The following is an 18,591-nucleotide window of genomic DNA, read 5'->3' as shown; positions in this document are numbered from 1 at the left end:
ATCCATTTTATAAGTTAGAAATTTTAGCACATACTTAAAAGAGGAAAAATGTAGCTAGTCTAAAACTCTTACGCTGTCAATTGTTCTATCAGAATATTTTATGGGTTAGGAAAGTTAAGTATGCTAGACACTTTATTGGTTAGAAAATTACAGATGTTAGACATTGGAAAAGAAGAAATGAAAGTGGTCCATAAAGACTTTATAAGCTATTGACTATTGACTATTGTATTCCATTTTATGCGTTAGAAATTTAAGCATGTTAGAAAACAAAGAAGAAAATGAAACTGGTTCAATTACCTTAAGGTATTGGTTGTCCTAATTGAATCCATTTTATAAGTTAGAAAACTGTGAACATTTAATCCTCAAACATGCATCTATTATGAATATATTAATATTTTGATTTGACATTCTTTATATAAATTCATACACAAATTTTCCATTCATTTGATGTAGAAGAAAAATTCCCTTTAAAAATGTCCAAAATATTGATCAAGTGATTTTGTTGATAATGATATTTTCCTTCAATAACGCAGTGAATGAAATTTATTTTTAATTGAAGAAAAAATCAACATTATATACATGTATTTTTTTTATTGGCAAAATATTTATATATATTAATATATGTATATGAAACACTAGGGGTACTCAACTTACAATAGATTCTAACTTTACAAAGATATGTAACAGACCACAATCTTCCTATAAGTATCTATCTCACCCAGGTTGGTGACATGTATCCATGTAGAAGACTTAGGCTAAGTCATTCAGAATTTTCATATATGAAGCTTTGTTATTACACAAGGGCTGTCTGTACACATTCAACATCCCTAAACAATATTAGAGATATGCTGTAATTGTTTAAGAAACTTCTATATCTTAAAAAAGAAAGAAAATATTGTCACTTTAAAGAAGTCAGACTTAAACTTCTTGAAAGATTTATAAAAGGTTTTAAACATTCCTAAAAGGTAAAGGTTATTTTAATTTTACTATCGTCATTAAAGTTATATATTCCTTATCATTCACATGAATATCGGTGTACTTTCAAGTATCGCTCCTCATGATTTATTATATCAGACTTGACGAAATAATACCATACTTGTAGGACAGATCAATTTCATACAAGAAGAATTATTCTTTCAAATTGATTCCTTTGAAATATTTTATTCAAATATTTACAAATATAATATAACACGGTTGTCAATATTTTTTTTTCTTTCCTACAAACATATTTTATTACAAAAAGATATATCATCATCAAGAAACGTATATTACTCGTTTTCAATTGTCACTATATAATGCGATCTAGCTTTCTAAACTTCAGAACTGAGAGAACTTAATCAAAATTCTCTTATTTCATCACTCTTCTCTTAGTTACACTAGTGCAGAAAGGGGAAACGGCACCGGTTCTTTTAGGCCATAGACAACGGTTTCTGAACCGAGGCATATCTAGGCGAGATAAAAAGTGATAGCCTATTTGCCTCGGTTCTTGGACCGGGGCATAAAAAGACAGAATTTTGACTCGGTTGAAAAATAACCGAGGCCGTATGTTCTTTTTTTTTATTCCAACGGTCTCATTCACGTGCACCAGCATCCACTCTAATCTTCTCATACTTTAGTGCTGCACATTTCCTTTTTGTCATTTTCCATGTGCACTTGCTGCTGCTGTCCATCACGTACACACATTTCTGCTGGATATTCTACTCATTTCTTTTTGGACACCATCCTTTGCTGGCCGGAGCTGGAGCTGGAGCGTGAAGTGTAGTGTGCTTGACTTCCACCATGCCGCCACACTCCTTCTTCTTCTCCACGGGACACTCTTCTTCTCCAAAGTTGGCGGCTGCTCTCCCTTCTTCAATCACCATTCAAAAACATCATCAACCAGCCGCTCCATCTTCTTCCAGCTGCTCCATCTTCTTCCAGCCGCTCCATCTTCTTTTGTAATTGATCAGGAGCAATCCAGAACAGAGAACAGATAACTGATTTCAAAATTAACATACCCAATTGAACATCAGAAAGAGCAATTTTAACATACCCAATTCAATTCAAGATCATAAGGAGCAATCCAAAACAGATAACTGATTTGAACATACCCAATTCAAAATTAACATACCCCCAATTGAACAGATAACTGATTTTAACATACCCAATTCAAGAGCATCCACTCTCCGAGCTCTCTTCGCACTCGTGTAAGCCGCACACCTTCTCTGCATCTTCTCGGCATACCCAATTCAAGCATCTTCTCTGCACTCTCTCATTCCGATCATCGCCACTACACGAACCTTCAAAGTGTCCAGAACCTTCACATGTGCCACCTCCACAAACCCCTCTCTGCTTCCACACCTGGACAAATCGCTCTTCCTCATGCAACCACCCGACCCGTCTCGAAGAAACCACTCCCTCTCGGACCTCGGTTCGAACCCCGGCAAACAGTCGCACCACCTGAAGGTTGATGCCTCCCCTTCTCGTAGAAACGCCACCGCTGCAGGACGTCCTCGCCACGACCTCGCCGCCACCTCGTCGTGCCTCGTCGCGCTTGCCACCAACATTGAGTCTGTCGTGGTGAAGAAAGAGAGAAGAAAGAAGATGGAATTTAAACCCTTTCAGAAACCCCACCGCTGCAGAAACGCCATCGGTCCAGGATCCCCTCGCTGCGACCTCGCCGCCACCTCGCCGCGGCCTCACTGCGGTCTCGCTACGACCATGCCGCGACCTTGCTGCGACCTCGCCGCCACCTCGCAATGCCTCGCCGCACTCGCCGTACTCGCCGTAGTCGCCGTACTCGCCGCACTCGTCTGCCACAGTGAAGAAGCTTGATGCTGCTTCTGGGTTTCGTAGAGGATGCTTCTGGGTTTCGTAAAGGAGAGAAAAGAATGGACCTAAGTCGAAATTAGGGTTACCCTTTTGATTTCGGAATATGCCTCGGTTGGTGAGAGGACCGAGGTAGTTGGACAATTTCAAAAAAATATAGGAATAAATTATAGGAATATGCCTCAGTTTTGCTTTTAACCGAGTTAATTTTACTTTTATGCTTCGATTCTTTTGTAACCGAGGCGTATAAATTCGTCAAAATTTCAAAAATGCCACCGCCTCTACATATGCCTCGGTTTTCTTAAAACCGAGACCTATAACCCGTTTTCATATCTCTGATTTGCACTAGGGTTAAGATTATCAGTAGAGCTGTCATTTTAATTTGAAACCCCAAGGCCAACCCTGACCCTTCTTTAAAATAAGCCCCATTTTCTTGGCCCACGTTTCAGGGGGCTTTTTCACAGCCCCTGGCCCCAAAAGCCCTATGAAAGAGATTGATATTGGGTTAGGGTCGGGTCAGCCCCTTCACCCCAAACAATAGTTTTCACGCACTCTCACAACTCCTTCTTCTGGCATCATTTCCTTCACATCTCTCACGAACTTTCTTCCCTGATCATTCTCTTACAAGCACAAACCTACTTCAATCTCTAAAATCCCAAGCTCAAATGCAGAGAACACTCCCCCATGATCCCAACATCTTGAACAAGCATGACCAATCGTTGCCTTCTACAATCAAGCAATCACTGTAAAAAACCCCAACTTCTCGCAACAATCTCCACCAATCAAAACCCCTTTTGAATTAGACCCTCCATTGAAGGTAAGTATATATTTTTTTTTAGCTTAACTTTTAAATGTTGAATTTGTAATATGTTAGTATGAAGATGTAGAATATGTTCGAACGAAATGTGATTTCTGATTTTGATAGTGAGTTGGATTGAATGATTACTAACTATAATTCTGAAGTATCTATAAAATGTATGTTGTGAACACTGCTTGTCCAGTTATTGTTGACCGTGAGTAGAAATTTTATTTTAAATTTGAGTTAAACGTCATTGAAAGTTTGCAAGATTATTTGAATAAACTTCTTTGTCATCCCAGTAAGTAGCACTAAGAGAGGATCAAGCATCTACTGTTTCTGTCAGTCAGCTCATCTATGCAGATCCTACATTCAACAACTTTTATACTTACAAAAATAAGAAAAATATGATGACTTTTTTTCTTCTATAAATAGATTAATGATGAAAAATAGACACATGATAAGAAAATTAAGATAAAAAGCAATGATGAAAATAATTTTTTCTCTACATGCTACAATAAAAATTCATTAATGACTCTGTTCTACTAAAAAGAGATTGATTAGTTTCATAGACAAAGAACAAAACATAAGAAGTGATAAAACTTGCTCTAGTTTTGCTTTATGATAAAATGTTCATGTCAGTTAATCCAAGGTGCATGCTTAGCCTATTTTCTTTAACCCTTTATTTTTGTAATCTGAACACACATAATGATGAATTTTCCAAGTTGTGTCAAAAGCTAAGATACTCTCAGAAAGTATGCTGCAAACAAAAAGACTTGAGTTTTGTGCCACAAAAATTATCGTGCTGCACAGGAATTTACAACTCTCCAGACTTGCATAGATTTGAGGAATTGTTTCTTATGGAAAGAGATTCACTTCATCTTTTCTTTTATAAATATGAACTGTTTTTAGATCAGACCAAGATAAATTGGATTAGAATGTTTAGCCTTCTTTAATTACTTGTGTGCAGGTTATAATCACGTGGAATGATTTTATAAGACCGATGTTGTTTGTCTGTTTTGGTTCATTTTCAATAGGTTTGTTAGATTTATAAGCACTCCAAAAGTTCTAAATAGGTTTGTGACAATAGAGAAGGAGATTGTGCAGATTGAAGAAGGGTCAATTTAGTCAAGTGAGAGGACCAATTTGGTCGCAGAAGCAGAAAGTATGAATACAAAATCTTATTTCCCCTATCATCATTTTTAATTAAACTTTCTTGTGCTAAATTCTTATTTCTTTCAATAATTCTGTCGCTATTCAATTACAAAGGTCATTACTGTTTTCTTCTTTGAAAGTTCCGAATAGTATTAGATGCTAAACTAACATGATATAGCTTTATCTTTGGCTAATCTAATTGGAAGGGTACAAAATTACTTTGATTTTTTGTACGATCTTCTGTAAGAAAGACTAACACATGAACCATTAGGCAGTATCATTATCCATTTCTCACCTGGTGTGTTTAGCTGAAAGATGAGTTGTATATATTTATAAATTTATTCTTAGTTTTATAGGACTTACATTAATGTTTCATAAAGTTCTATAGAAGAAAGACCTATTTAAAAATAATTTTCATTTATCTATGCAGTTGTGTGCAATAGCTTTTAAATATGGACCACCTTAAGAGTAATCCTTTAACTTTGGTTGATGATCTTGCATCTGAAACTCCTGGTCCATCTGAGAGTGCTACCACCAATAAAAAAGAAGTGTCAAATGTTTGGCATTTTTTCACAAAAATAGGAAAAGATGAGGATGGCATTGAAAAGGTTGCATGTAAGTATTGTGGCAATAACAACAAAGTTGGAAAACATCCTGTTACTAAAAACAATTATGGAACTTCACATTTAAGTCGGCATGTCAATGCATGTAGAAGTATTGCAAACTTAGATGTGGATCTTTACCAACAAGGAAAGTTTGGGATCCGAAAAATCAATCAAAAAATTCATCGGAAGTTACTTGCAAGAGCCATAATTAAACATAGTCCTCCTTATAATTTTGTCGAATATGAAGGAATTAGAGAATGGATAAAATACATTAATCCTAATGTTGACATGAAATGTAGGAACACTACTGTTTCAGATGTGGAAAAGGAATACCTTGAACAGAAGGATAAAGTTAAGGAAATGATGTCTAGGATTCCTAATAGAATTTGTTTAACATCTGATGTTTGGACTGCAGTTACTTCTGAGGGATATATTTGCCTAACTACACACTTTGTTGATGAAAATTGGAAATTAACAAGTAAGATTCTTAACTTCTGTCAAATGAAACCACCACATACAGGTGTTGAACTAGAAAGTGTTGTGTTTGATTGCCTAAAGCAATGGGGTATTGATAAGAAAATTTTCTCAATTACCCTGGACAATGCTTCTGCCAATAATAATTTGCAAGACATTCTAAAAAGCCATCTTTGTGTTCATAGAAATTTATTATGTGATGGTGAGTTTTTCCATGTACGATGTTGTGCTCATACTCTTCATTTGATAGTTCAAGATGGCTTAAAGGTGATTGACAAAGCAATCCATAATATTAGAGAGAGTATTAAGTATGTTAAATCATCAGATGGAAGAACTCTCAAATTCAAAGAATGTGTTAGTGATGTTGGCATAAATATGAGCATGGGTTTGAGATTAGATGTGACTACAAGATGGAATTCAACCTATTTAATGCTTGAAAGTGCAATCAAATATAAGGAAGCTTTTCAAATTCTCAAAGTGGTTGATAGAAATTATAAAAATTGTCCATCTTCTGAGGAATGGAATAGGGGAGAGAAAATATGTCAATTCTTAGAACCATTTTATGAGATTACAAACATGATGTCTGGTTCATCTTATCCCATTTCAAACTTGTATTTTATGCAAATTTGGAAAATTCAGCTTATCATTGAAGAGAATTTGTTGAATGAAGATGTCATCTTAAAGGATATGGCTATGAATATGAAAGAAAAGTTTCAAAAGTATTGGAAGGAGTATAGTATTGGGTTAGCTTTTGGAGCTATTCTTGATCCACGACTAAAGGTTGATTTTATAACATATTGTTATAAAAAATTGGATCCTCTAACCTATGCAGAGAAAACAAAGAAAGTGTTAGAGAAGTTCAAGAGGTTATTTAAAGAATATGTAAAGAATTTTTCTACCTCTAGTGTTTCTCTTTCTCAATCACTTACTGAATCCATCTTGATGTCTCAGTCCAATACTGAAGGGAAAAAGTTTAAGAGATCAAGGATTATTTCGGTAAGCATTTTATACCTAGTGTTCATTTTTTTTTTCCAATTTTTCTAGTTTTGTTTTGATAATTAATATGTAATGCATTGTAGGATTTTAAAATGTATCAAAATGAATCAAAATCTATCATTGGAAAGAACGAGATAGATGTTTATTTAGATGAACCAACAATAGATGATGATGAAGACAGTGAAGATTTTGATGTGCTCAAATATTGGAAGACTAATGAGAAAAAAATTGTCATATTGTCTATAATGGCTCGAGATGTGTTTAGTATTCCCATTACTACAGTGGCATCAGAGTCAGCTTTTAGCAAAGGTGGGCGTGTACTTTCGAAATATAGAAGCTCCATTCTTCCTGGGCACGTGCAAATGTTGATTTGTACTCAAAATTGGCTATATGGATTTTCTGAAAATCCTAGCGGTGAGTGTATATGTTATTATTTTTAAAATTACTTTACATTAAATTATTAATTATAGACTAGTTGTTTGATTGTATTTCAATTGCTTGTGATAGATGAAATTGTTGAAGATATTTTTGGTCATGAGAGAAGTGATAGTCTAAACTTTTAGAAGATGTTGAAAGTCTTCAACATTGAATAAAGGATGTTTCATTTGACTTTGTCTCAGGTACTTCCCTTTCACTCATTTCCTTTTCTTCATATTGTCACTGTTTTGGGCTTTCCAGAATCAATGGGTCACTCTATGATTAACTGCGTTTGATTGTTTTCGAAGTGAGAATGGTTTGGGCGGGTTTTGGCTCTAAGATATCCCAGCATTTGGTGTATTATTCAGATTCTATGGCTAATGCAAATATTTATATTTTATGATGCCCTCATAAAAATCTCTAAAGAAGTTGAAAATGCAAAAGAATAAAATTGAAAGTTTACTTGCATGGATGTGAATATTATTGTGGCGTTGCAGTACACATACTTCTTAATGGTACTTTATTGATTGAGTTTCTATTAGCTATTTTTAATAAACTACAATTCATCTGTTATTGCATGATTTGGTTATTGTGATTACTTGTAGCGAAATCTACATGCAAGTTTTATTATAGATTTGATTTGCTTCATTTCTATACATGCAAAACTGTGATGGAGTGGAACAAACATCAGGCAAAGGTGAAAGTTTTATCTTTTGGTCAAAACAGGTTTTATCTTTTGGGCAAAGGTTTATCTTATAGAATAACAAATTACTATCTTAATTTTCTTAAAGTAGTTTTGTACATTATCCAATGTTTAACATTCATGATGATGGAGTGTAATAAAAACGCTGCCATTATTGTATTTTGCTTAATTTTACTATTTTATTCTTATGTTTATATTTACTATTATTTTTGTGTTTGCAGCATTAAGGTTTTTTCAATGGGTTCTTTTGTTGGGTTGGTGATTCTTCTCCCTGTCAATTATGGTGTCCAGGAGGTTCAAAATGGAAGTTACTTTTCAATGAATTCTTTCACAGTATCTAATGTTAAAATAGGTTCAAATAGGTGAGATTGTTTTAGAAGATTCTTTCACAGTATCTTTCAATAATTTTATGTTTCTGTATATAAAATTTTGTAAAAAGGAAAACCCATGGACTGGCCCTGACCCATAGGGTTTTAGGAGCTTTTAGTCCTGTGGACTTTTTTAATGAATGATTGTTTTTGGCCCTGTGGGCTTTTTTGGCCCCAACCCACATGGACTAGGCCAAATCTTATTAAAAGGGCTTACTTGACAGTTCTAATTATCAGCAAAATTATGATGACTCCTTACTTTGTAACACTATTTCATCTGCTTTTATTGTATTCTTTTGGATTTTCAGTTGGATTCAAGGAATCACGTAAAAGTGATGAAAGCAACTGCAGAGAGAATGAGAGACAAACACTCCTCAACTTCAAACAAAGCCTCATAGATGACTATGGCATACTGTCTACATGGACTCATCATCAAAATAATACAGATTGCTGCAGTTGGAAAGGCATTCAATGCAACCATCAAACTGGTAACGTACATCTACTTGATCTTCGTTCTCTGGATACACAATATTTGAGAGGTGCACCCAATCTCACTTCATTGATTCACTTGCAATACATTCAACATCTAGACCTCAGCAATAATAATTTTCTGTTTAATAACATCCCAAAAGCCATTGGCTCTTTCACCAACTTACAATATCTCAACCTCTCATTTTCTGAATTTAGTGGGAGGATTCCTGTCCAACTTGGAAATCTTTCACTACTAAGGTATCTAGGCCTTCGAACAAATAATCTTCAGGGACCAGTTCCTTTTCAGATTGGGAATCTTAGACAGTTACAATATCTTGATCTTGGAGGGAATTTTCTATCAGGAGAAATCCCATTTCAACTTGGGAATCTCAACCGGCTGCAATATCTTGATCTTGGAGAGAATTCTTTATCAGGAGAAATCCCATTCCAACTTAGGAATCTCAAGCGGCTACAATATCTTAATCTTGCAAGTAACACTCTTTCTGGAGCTATCCCTTTTCGGAATGGGAATCTTCCTCTCTTACAAACTCTTGGGCTAGGTGGTGATTTTTATATAGAAGCCGAGGATTCACAGTGGTTATCTAATCTCCATTCTTTAACAAGTCTTCACTTGAGCTCATTGCATAATCTCAACTCCTCGCGCCAGTGGCTACAAGCTATCAGTGAGCTCATTCCAAACTTAGTAGAGTTGAGGCTTTTTGATTGTTCTCTTTCAGATACTAATATCCAATCTTTGTTTCGTTCTCATTCCAACTTTTCAACTTCTCTTACTGTCCTTGATTTGTCTACTAATGTGCTAACTTCCTCAACATTTCAACTGTTATTCAATTTTAGCCTTCATCTACAAGATTTTTATCTTAGGGAAAATGACATTGGATTGTCATCTTTTCTTTTTCTAAATTTTCCATCTCTTAATATACTTGATCTCTCCTTTAATAATCTAACATCATCAGTATTTCAAGGCAATTTTAATTTTGGCTCCAATCTACGGGAGCTTCGTCTGTATAACTGCAGTCTTACCGATCAAAGTTTTCTTCTTTCCTCTGCTTCCACAATTAATTCTTCATCTTCTCTTGTCATGCTTGATCTCTCCTCAAATCTATTGAAATCATCTACTGTGTTTTACTGGCTTCTGAATTGTACCACGAATCTTCAAACCCTTTACCTTGATGACAACCTGTTAGAAGGTCCCATTCCAGATGGATTTGGAAAAGTATTGAACTCTCTTGAACGTTTCTATGGCTCCGGAAATAGACTACAAGGCAAGATTCCATCTTTCTTAGGGAACATGTGCAGATTGCAGACCTTATACCTCAGAAATAGACTACAAGGCAAGATTCCATGTATAAGGAATTTTACAGCCATGTCTGAAAAGAGCATCAACAGAACTGAAACTGAACTCCTTATATATGGGTACAATATTACTTATAGGGAAATCTACGGTCCCTTCATGTCTTTTGGCTACAGCCTTGACATAACGTGGGTGTGGAACAGGTGTTCAGAGATCCCCAAATGAATCTTAAGAGTATTGATCTCTCAAGTAATAATTTAAGTGGTGAAATACCGAAAGAGGTTGTGTTTGGTTGGGATGGTTTCTTTAAATTTATCATCAAATAATTTGAGTGGAGAAATTCCTTCTGAGATTGGAAATTTAAGTTCACTTGAGTCTCTTGACTTGTCAAGAAATCATTTGCATGGGAGAATTCCTTCTTCTATTTCTCAACTTGATTTCTTAGGAAAATTGTACTTGTCGTACAACTCTCTTTCTGGAAGAATTCCATTGGGAAGACATTTGCAGACCTTTGAAGCCTCTAGTTTTGAAGGAAATATCAATCTTTGTGGTGAACAACTCAACAAAAGTTGTCCTGGAGACTATTCAACAGCAAAGCCAGAAGCAGCAACAGAAAAGGATGCAGATGATTCTGATTTCTATGAAGCATTATACATGAGCATGGGTATAGGATTCTTTGTAGGATTTTGGGGCTTATTAGGACCAATTCTAATTTGGAAACCTTGGAGAATTGGTTACCTAAGGTTCTTGAACAGATTGACAACTGAGATACAGCTATGATGAATATGCAAAATTTCTGCCAATGGCTCAAAGCTTGGGTAGCAGGTATGTTTTAGTGAACATGCGTTAGTCTATCTCATTGTTATTGCCATAATTATAATGTAATCTGGGAGGAAAGAATGAGTGGATGCTTTACTAGATAGATATTGACCTATTCATCCTCGATTCATCAATAAATGTATATTTCAAACTTGAATGCACACTACTCAACTAAATCGTTGACCATGATGATAGCAGTAAACATTTATAGCAATGAACATTATGCAAAATAATTTGAAATTGAAATTCGTTTTTATTTGAAACTTTGATATATTTTGGTTTGAAACTTAAAAAAAATGAATATAATTATTTTAACTTAATAAATTACTTTTTTTTAGGTAACAAACATGTTTCAGCATTTAAGTTGTTTACATCTTTTGATATGTTTTTGTTTCAATGTCAGATAGAAAACACGTACAAAAAAGTTAACTAATTGAGTGAAAATGACTATATTCATTCACTTTTAAAATTTGAGAAACAAAATTTATTTAAATTTCAGATAAAAACAAATCTCAATTTTGTATTAAAATTTAGAAACTAAAAATATATTTAACTCTTAAGAATAAAATTTAAATTTATGTAGCAATAACAAATTGATCATTTATTAAAACAAACATGATAAATTACTCTCGTGTATTTTATTATTAATTTATATGAATCAATTTTATTTAAATTTTGCAGGTGGCCAGTTGTTGACATTTTTCTTCCTTTTTCAAATTTGAAGCAAGGGACTCTTTACTAGAACTTCTGTCAATTGTGGTTTAAATGTTTTTTCATAATGTGGTGCAAAAGGTTGTTCTTCAAATGAAACTCGTTTCTTCATTTGATAATGATGTATCTTTTGACTTCAAATATGCTTGAAATTTTTAACTTTTTTTTATGATTAATTTCTTTTATTAGGAATTTGACTTGTGGTAAAATATATTTGTAGTGATGGAATTAGGTCTTAAATTCAAAAGTTACAAACAAAGTTTTGTAAAATTAAATTAAATTTAAATTTTACTAAGTAGTAAATAAAATATAAACAATCACGTTATACTATATTTATAACAATTTGAGTAATAGATTTCAATTGAATCATTTTATACTTGAATTGAGGGATTACACAAAAGATAAAGATATAAAAACAAATTAAGGTTAAGAAACGAATAATCATCGGTCATTTTATCTCTACACTACAAAAGTCAAACCATTTATAATAAAATTGAGTTAGACACAATTTTCTTACACGAAGATTGAAATATTTTTTTTTTCCATAACTACGTGTAGAGGTTCTTCACCGTCATGGTTTGTAAGGTATACAAAATTTATGAGTGTTAGGACGCATAGAAATTAATGTTAGAATCTGATGATTTTATTTGTCTTCTTTGTTTTCTGTTTTGGTTGTTAGCAGTATTATGTTTTCATTTTTGGTTTTTAGTATTCATAAATATTGTTATATAAGACCATGTATTAAAGGGTTATAATGTTAAGGTGAATAATATTTTCATTTTTCAGTCACTTTTTTTTTTCTCTACTTAGAATAGTAGACACTAGTAAAAAAAGATATATTACCCCCATCCCTTAGGTCTCCATTCACCAGAAACTAAAACATAAAATGACGTGTTGATATTTTTGAAATTTTCACAACAGGTCTCGATTGTTTTGGAACCAAAACAATATATATGGTCTCGGTTATTTTTAGAACCGAGACAAAAATCTCATGCAAAGATGATGACAGTTTCGTATTCCATTTCGAAAAAAAGTCACTGATACTAGTTTTTTTGTCCAGCAACTATAAGTAGAACATATGATCAAAGCCCATTACCTACAACGTTTTCTGGTTAACCCTCATATTCATCCAAATTTCTTTCTATTTGGAATCGTGATTTAGGGATTGAAAATCCTGAATATAGCACCATGAAAACTCAGGATCAACTTCTCCTTTCCTGGCTTCAATTCCTCCTTATCGGCGTCCTTCTCAGCTCACATCATTGGTTTCATTGAAGAAAGGCAAACATCCTATCAATGAGTCCCTTTTGCGCATCAAAGCGTTCGTGCCTTCTTTTCATTGATTGGTTATGATGTTTTAAATTTTTTGCATGATGTAGAGATATGTATTAAATGTAAAATAACATGAATAGAAGATGAAAGACTTATTTTATAGAAAAAAACATTTAAATTAAACAGAGAATAAAATGTATTTCTAAAAAGAATTATAAATAGGCTTAAAACATTTAATTACTTACAACACTTCATCTTAGTAAAATTATAAACTCTCAATATTCTCTCTAGTTTTGAGGTTATACTTGTATACATTTCTTAACAATCAGGTCACACGTTTGAGAGGACAAAAGATTGATAGTCTATCATAATTTTTTATAAGTTTCTTATTCTCTCACAATCAGTTATCTTTTTTTTCATCTTTTCTCTTAATGTGGAAGTTTTATATTTCATCTTCCTTAATTAATTAAGGAATATTTGTAGTGATCTCAATATATAAGTGTGGACATCGAATTTATCGGTTGAGTTTATGAAAAAACTTTTGGCAGTTTAAAGAAATATGCGTGTTCTTAGGGGGAAAAAGGTTGTGTCATTCTATAGATCTCTTAATTGTTATGCTACCTTCAAAGTAAAAAGATATCATTTGCATACGTGGAGTTTGAGACGTAATGGTTAGCAATGACAAATAAATTTCCTTTATAAATATTATCTAAACTATCTCTGTTTTCACTACAAAAGTAATTAATTTTAGGCGAGGTTGTTTTCCTGCGGTTTTTAAAACCTCAACTAATTTCCGGCGATTTATAACAAAACCGTCCCTAATATTTAGTTATTTATTATTTTAGAATAATTTTTCCCTAACCCTAGTGTCCTTTCCACTCCTTCATTCCCGCTTCTGCCTCTTGGTCTTATTTTCTCCAAAATCTATCTGTTCCCCGTGCCGTTTCTTCGTCTTCAAACCAGGTGTGGAGTTGTTTCTTCATCTTCAAACAAGGTGCGGAGCTCTTGGGCTTGATTCCACTTTGGCAATTAAACTTGCAAAGAAATCTGTCGAGAAGAGAAACAAGGAAGCCCGTTGCGGAAGAAGTTGATAGAGTCATACCTAATCCGCGGTGCGATGGCCTCTGTCCGTGGGTGTGGTGGTAGGGGAACTTTTTTCGCGACAATGGTGTTTCAGTGTCTTCACGGCGAGTTTCCGGTGACTCAGGTGCGGCGTTTTCACGACGCGAGGATCTCGTTCTCTTTTTAGCGACAACAGAGACTTGGATGGAATTCACGATTTATTTAAGGTTTGAATTCGAGTTCTATTTTTAGGGATTTGAATGGGGTTTTCCCCTATTTTAGTGGGATTGATTGCTTGTATGTGGTACGATATGCTTTTCCCCTATTTTAATGTTCATTCCAGTATAATTGTATGTTTGGGGAATTGAAAATAGAATACTCTTCTAATCCTTGTAACTGAGGTCTCTATACATTTCTTTGATATTCCTTAGGTACATATTGCAGTCAAGGTGTTGTTATCAAAGTTCTGAATATGGACTCGGGTATAGTGAAAAAACGGAGGGGAGTGAATATGGGTCTGGGTATGGTCGAAGGAAGAGTAGTGGGTATGGGGAAGAACAGCAACAGGACAATGGGTATGGTTATGGAGGGAGGAGTGAGTATGATGAGAAACCTAGCTATGGGAGCCAAGGAGGTGTTGAGAATGGTTATGGGCATCCACCTCAGGAGGAGGGCTACCGAAAGCCTTGCTATGAGAAGCGTGATGATGATGATGATGATGAGGGCTATGGACACAAGAAATATGTAAGTACTACTGCATCATGTTTTATATTTACAATTTTTTATAGGTTTCTAGAATAGTGGCAACTCTAAACTCTCTATATTAAAAATTATTCTCTGGTTTGACATCCTTGCGATTTCTGCTGTGACAATGGAGAAAAAATCAATCCAGCTTTCGTTCATAATGTGTATTTTGCTCTTGTGAATGTGCTGGCTACTAGTAACTTGAGAAACAAAACTTTGAAAGTGAAATGTTTTGAATTTGTGTGAAAGTGCCGAGTTTAAAACATTGGTTATGATTCAGTGATTTACAGGATAGAAATCTCAAATTAGAACATCGTAAAACCTGTTCGATGACAGCTAAGGAAATTCAATTTTTTTACTTGACAAGTCAATATAGGTGACCTGGATAGCCTACTGTCAGTTCAGTTCAAGTGGATCATAAAGAAGAACAAAGAATGAGTAGAAGACCACCTCCTGACAGTGCTAAGAGGTCATCGAGCTTCGGTCACAGACATTTCTTTTCATCCCTTTAAGTCGATATTATTCTCCGGGTATTCATTGCAATTGTTTGTCGTTTTTTGTTTTATGGGCATTACTCTGGTACACATTTTTTCCCTGGGTATGGGACATTGGAATCCAATATCTATCAAGCATTTCTTTGGCTGCTAGTTACTTTTATAATAGTTTTTAACACTAAAAGTAAAATCTGTGTTCAATAAATGATGAGTTGCCTTGGATGCCATACCCATCGGTGTGACACAAGAACTCCCTGATTTAGTTGGTTGCGTATACAATTAGTTTCACTTAATAATTAGTTGCATCATCCTCTTCTTGCTTGCAGTTCTGCTGATGGTGAAGTCTGAATTTGAGATACCCTTCAACATCGAACTGTGTCATCTGCATGGTGCTTAGTTCTATAATTTTTTTGGCATTCATATTTGTGAAGAATATCGTTGATTTTCAGAAATATGATCCATTGTACAAATTAATTTTATACTGCAGGTTACATAGTGTTGCACATGGTATTGTTGTTGTTGCTTGTGCTTCTTCCCTCGGAACCAATAAATTTGCCAGGTGCATCCTTTTCTACTTGATCTCCTCCAGTTCTGTTTTAATATCCAAGTATATTCTTGCTTTATCAATATTCATTACTCTGTATATGTGTAGCCAGGGTAGGGATGGAACTGTAAAAGTTTGGGAATTTGAGGATGCCGGTTTGTCAAGGTGTTGTAGTTCAACTTCTACAAATGTCTTATCCTTTTAGTTTTGAAATTGTTAACTTATTCTATAAAAATCCTTAATTGATTTTTTTAGCAGTAATATAAATGAAAACAAAATATACTATGCCTTTTTCCCTCGTCAATCTCCTTCATGCCTCAAACGTATTTTATTCATGGCTCAAATGGGCTAAGAAAAAATTTATAGGAACATTTGGACAGGACAAAAAATATTTTTGGAATCCAATTCAAATTTTCCAATACACATTCTCATTCTTACACAAAAACACACGTATATATTAGAAAAATAAAAAAGTTTAGATTTTATAAACTTTTATACCATTTTCAATCATTAAAAACACCATAGTATAATTTTTTATTAAGTTATGACACTAAAAGTCATAATAATATTAGTGTGTTTTTTATTAGTATAGTATTATATTATCAAGTTATGTGTTAGAATGAATTTGAAAAGATGAGTTATAATTTATTTATGAACTAGTTGGTAAAGGGATTCACTTTTTTATGTAATAGTGATTATTAGAGTTTATTAACAGGAAATAATTCTTGGTGGTTAGCTTGGGTTTAAGATTGTTTGGGGAATATAACTGAATATGCATGATGAGTATATAAGGTTAATGTGTGATGATTATATATGGTTGAGATTGTTTATAAATGTTTGATGATGTGTAAAAATAATGGTATTTATATATGACTTGGATAAGGGGTTGAAATCTGATTAGTGTATGAATGCACTATGTTTATGGGCTGAAGTGTCTTGTTTGTTGATAGTTGTTTTGTTAATAGAAACTAAACCTGGCCCAGACACTCAAGGTAAAAATCATATAGAAATTCTGCTTGTGTCTATATAATAATCTGTTTTGGTTATTGATGTTAATTTTTGGTGATCAATCTTCACTAAACTTTAATTCTGGGCATTTGTTATATATATTATTGTTTGCTTATTATTCTATGCTTAGTTCACTCATAGATTTGTTTGTTTGTAGGTATATGATAAAGAAGCATGAAGAGAATGAAGAACAAGAGTGATAATTGTTATTGGAGAACACTTTTTAATTTGTTATGTAGAAGTTTATTTTTAATTTTTAGGACAAACATTTGTTATTTCTTAAGTTTACAAGTTAATTGTATTTCTAATTTTACAATTTATTTCATATAATAATAATTATTTTTGGTTTTATATTATTCTGGTTTAATATTAAACATATTTTATATTAATCATATTAATCAAGTCATTTGAAAAATAAAAAAATTAAACTATTTTCATTATCGGCGGTTTTTTGATAACCCACGTAAATCCCGACGGTTTATTACAACCTCAGCAATTACCGGCGGTTTTTGTCAAAACCCCCACAAATTACGGCGGGAAATGAATTTACCAGGGGTTAAAACCGCCGGTAATGCAAGAAAAAACCCTGGTAAAATCTTTTATTTTTGTAGTGTTTGTAGAAAAAATTCTTTATTGACTAGATATAGATATAGTTAATACTCGATACCATTCTCACTTTTATCTTTGTTTTCATTTAAATTATTAAAATACTAATAATTTATTAGATAATGTAACATACACAAACTAATAATTTGTTGTCTATTTTCATCATATAATATATATATTTTTGACATTTTTTGTATAATTATTTTTTAACACATTATATAAGTATAATTCTATCACTAATTGTATAAAAAAATTATTTACTAATATAATAATTTAATATTAATGTTATGAATCTTATTTTGTTACTATCTTAACATATATTGAAGTTCCAAATATGAAAGATTTATACTAAATTTTAATTATTATTAGTTTAATCTTTTTGTGACTTAATTCAAACCGTATATTATAGTTTTCATTATTTTATAAAAAATATTTCATTTAAATTTAAAGAATTGGAGTAACAAGACAATTAAAATATTTCTAGATTTGGATATTTGTTTTCCTTTTCTAATTTTTTAAAATATTTTAAATTTTATCAACTTTATTTTATTAATATTTACAAATTTAATAAACATTGTTCCCACAAATTTTTTTTTATACTTTAATTTGAAATATAATTTTTTTCTAAATATTTGATATTGAAAAAACAAGGATATGTCTTTTTATGTTAAGTATTTGCTAACATTAGATTTTTTTTACAGGATCTTTTTATTATTTTGTAAATTAATTCTTTAATAATAAAACAATAGAAAGACAGGTAAGATAAATATACATATACAAGTATATGGTCGTTATCTAATAAGAATATAGTCGTTATATAATATGAATGGATAAACAAACACAATCGGTAAAATTGATTTACTGTTTTTAACTAAAAGTCTTATAGTATGTCAATATTGTCTTCACTTCCTCGTTTAAATCCACCTTTCTATCTTCAATGAAGATAATCTAATCAACAAAATTTTTTATGTCTTGCTTTGTTATTTATTTTCCCAAAAAAATATTTCATATGGTTGGAAGTCTCATCGACTAGAGAAAACATTAGTGCAGTAAGAGGAAATGACACCGGTTACTTTTGCTTATAGGCACCGGTTTTACAACCGAAGCATATACAGACGAGGTAAAAAATGGTAGGTTTTATGCCTCGGTTACAGACCGAGTCAAAAAGAATAGGATTATGTCTCGGTTTTTAGGTAACCGAGGCAGTAACGTACTTTTTTTTTAAT

General features: G+C 32.9%; 2 protein-coding genes across 4 annotated transcripts; both read left to right on the top strand.

The window, feature by feature from the left end:
- The first annotated feature begins 8,569 nt into the window (after positions 1-8,569).
- Positions 8,570-10,330, top strand: LOC148197267 (uncharacterized). Its single transcript, XM_088093652.1, has one exon. The coding sequence runs from the start codon at positions 8,570-8,572 to the stop codon at positions 10,328-10,330; it is 1,761 nt and encodes a 586-aa protein (XP_087949778.1).
- Positions 10,331-13,804: 3,474 nt separating this feature from the next.
- On the top strand, positions 13,805-17,110 carry LOC148197266 (uncharacterized). 3 transcript variants are annotated; one of them, XM_088093280.1, is made up of 7 exons: positions 13,805-14,196; positions 14,401-14,713; positions 15,081-15,243; positions 15,534-15,596; positions 15,695-15,766; positions 15,864-15,916; positions 16,917-17,110. In XM_088093280.1, the coding sequence occupies exons 1-3, from the start codon at positions 14,174-14,176 to the stop codon at positions 15,087-15,089; spliced, it is 345 nt and encodes a 114-aa protein (XP_087949406.1). In that variant the 5' UTR covers positions 13,805-14,173; the 3' UTR covers positions 15,090-15,243; positions 15,534-15,596; positions 15,695-15,766; positions 15,864-15,916; positions 16,917-17,110. The 3 variants fall into 3 exon arrangements, with proteins under 3 accessions (XP_087949406.1, XP_087949405.1, XP_087949404.1); XM_088093279.1 differs by having other exon boundaries at positions 15,860-15,916; XM_088093278.1 differs by lacking the exon at positions 15,864-15,916.
- Positions 17,111-18,591: the final 1,481 nt, after the last annotated feature.

The sequence above is a fragment of the Vigna umbellata genome, chromosome 6 (genome assembly GCF_029865625.1).
Source record: "Vigna umbellata cultivar VRB3 chromosome 6, Vumbellata_1.0, whole genome shotgun sequence".
NCBI classification, from domain to species: domain Eukaryota; kingdom Viridiplantae; phylum Streptophyta; class Magnoliopsida; order Fabales; family Fabaceae; genus Vigna; species Vigna umbellata.
This window is presented reverse-complemented; position numbering and strand designations above follow the sequence as displayed.

Excerpts from the sequence above, each read along its gene's own strand:
- LOC148197266 (XM_088093278.1), top strand. The coding sequence starts at position 14,174 with ATGGAATTCACGATTTATTTAAG. Across the intron at positions 14,197-14,400 it reads GAATTCACGATTTATTTAAG|GTACATATTGCAGTCAAGGT; the intron begins GTTTGAATTCGA and ends GATATTCCTTAG.
- LOC148197267 (XM_088093652.1), top strand. The coding sequence starts at position 8,570 with ATGACTCCTTACTTTGTAACACTATTTCATCTGCTTTTATTGTATTCT.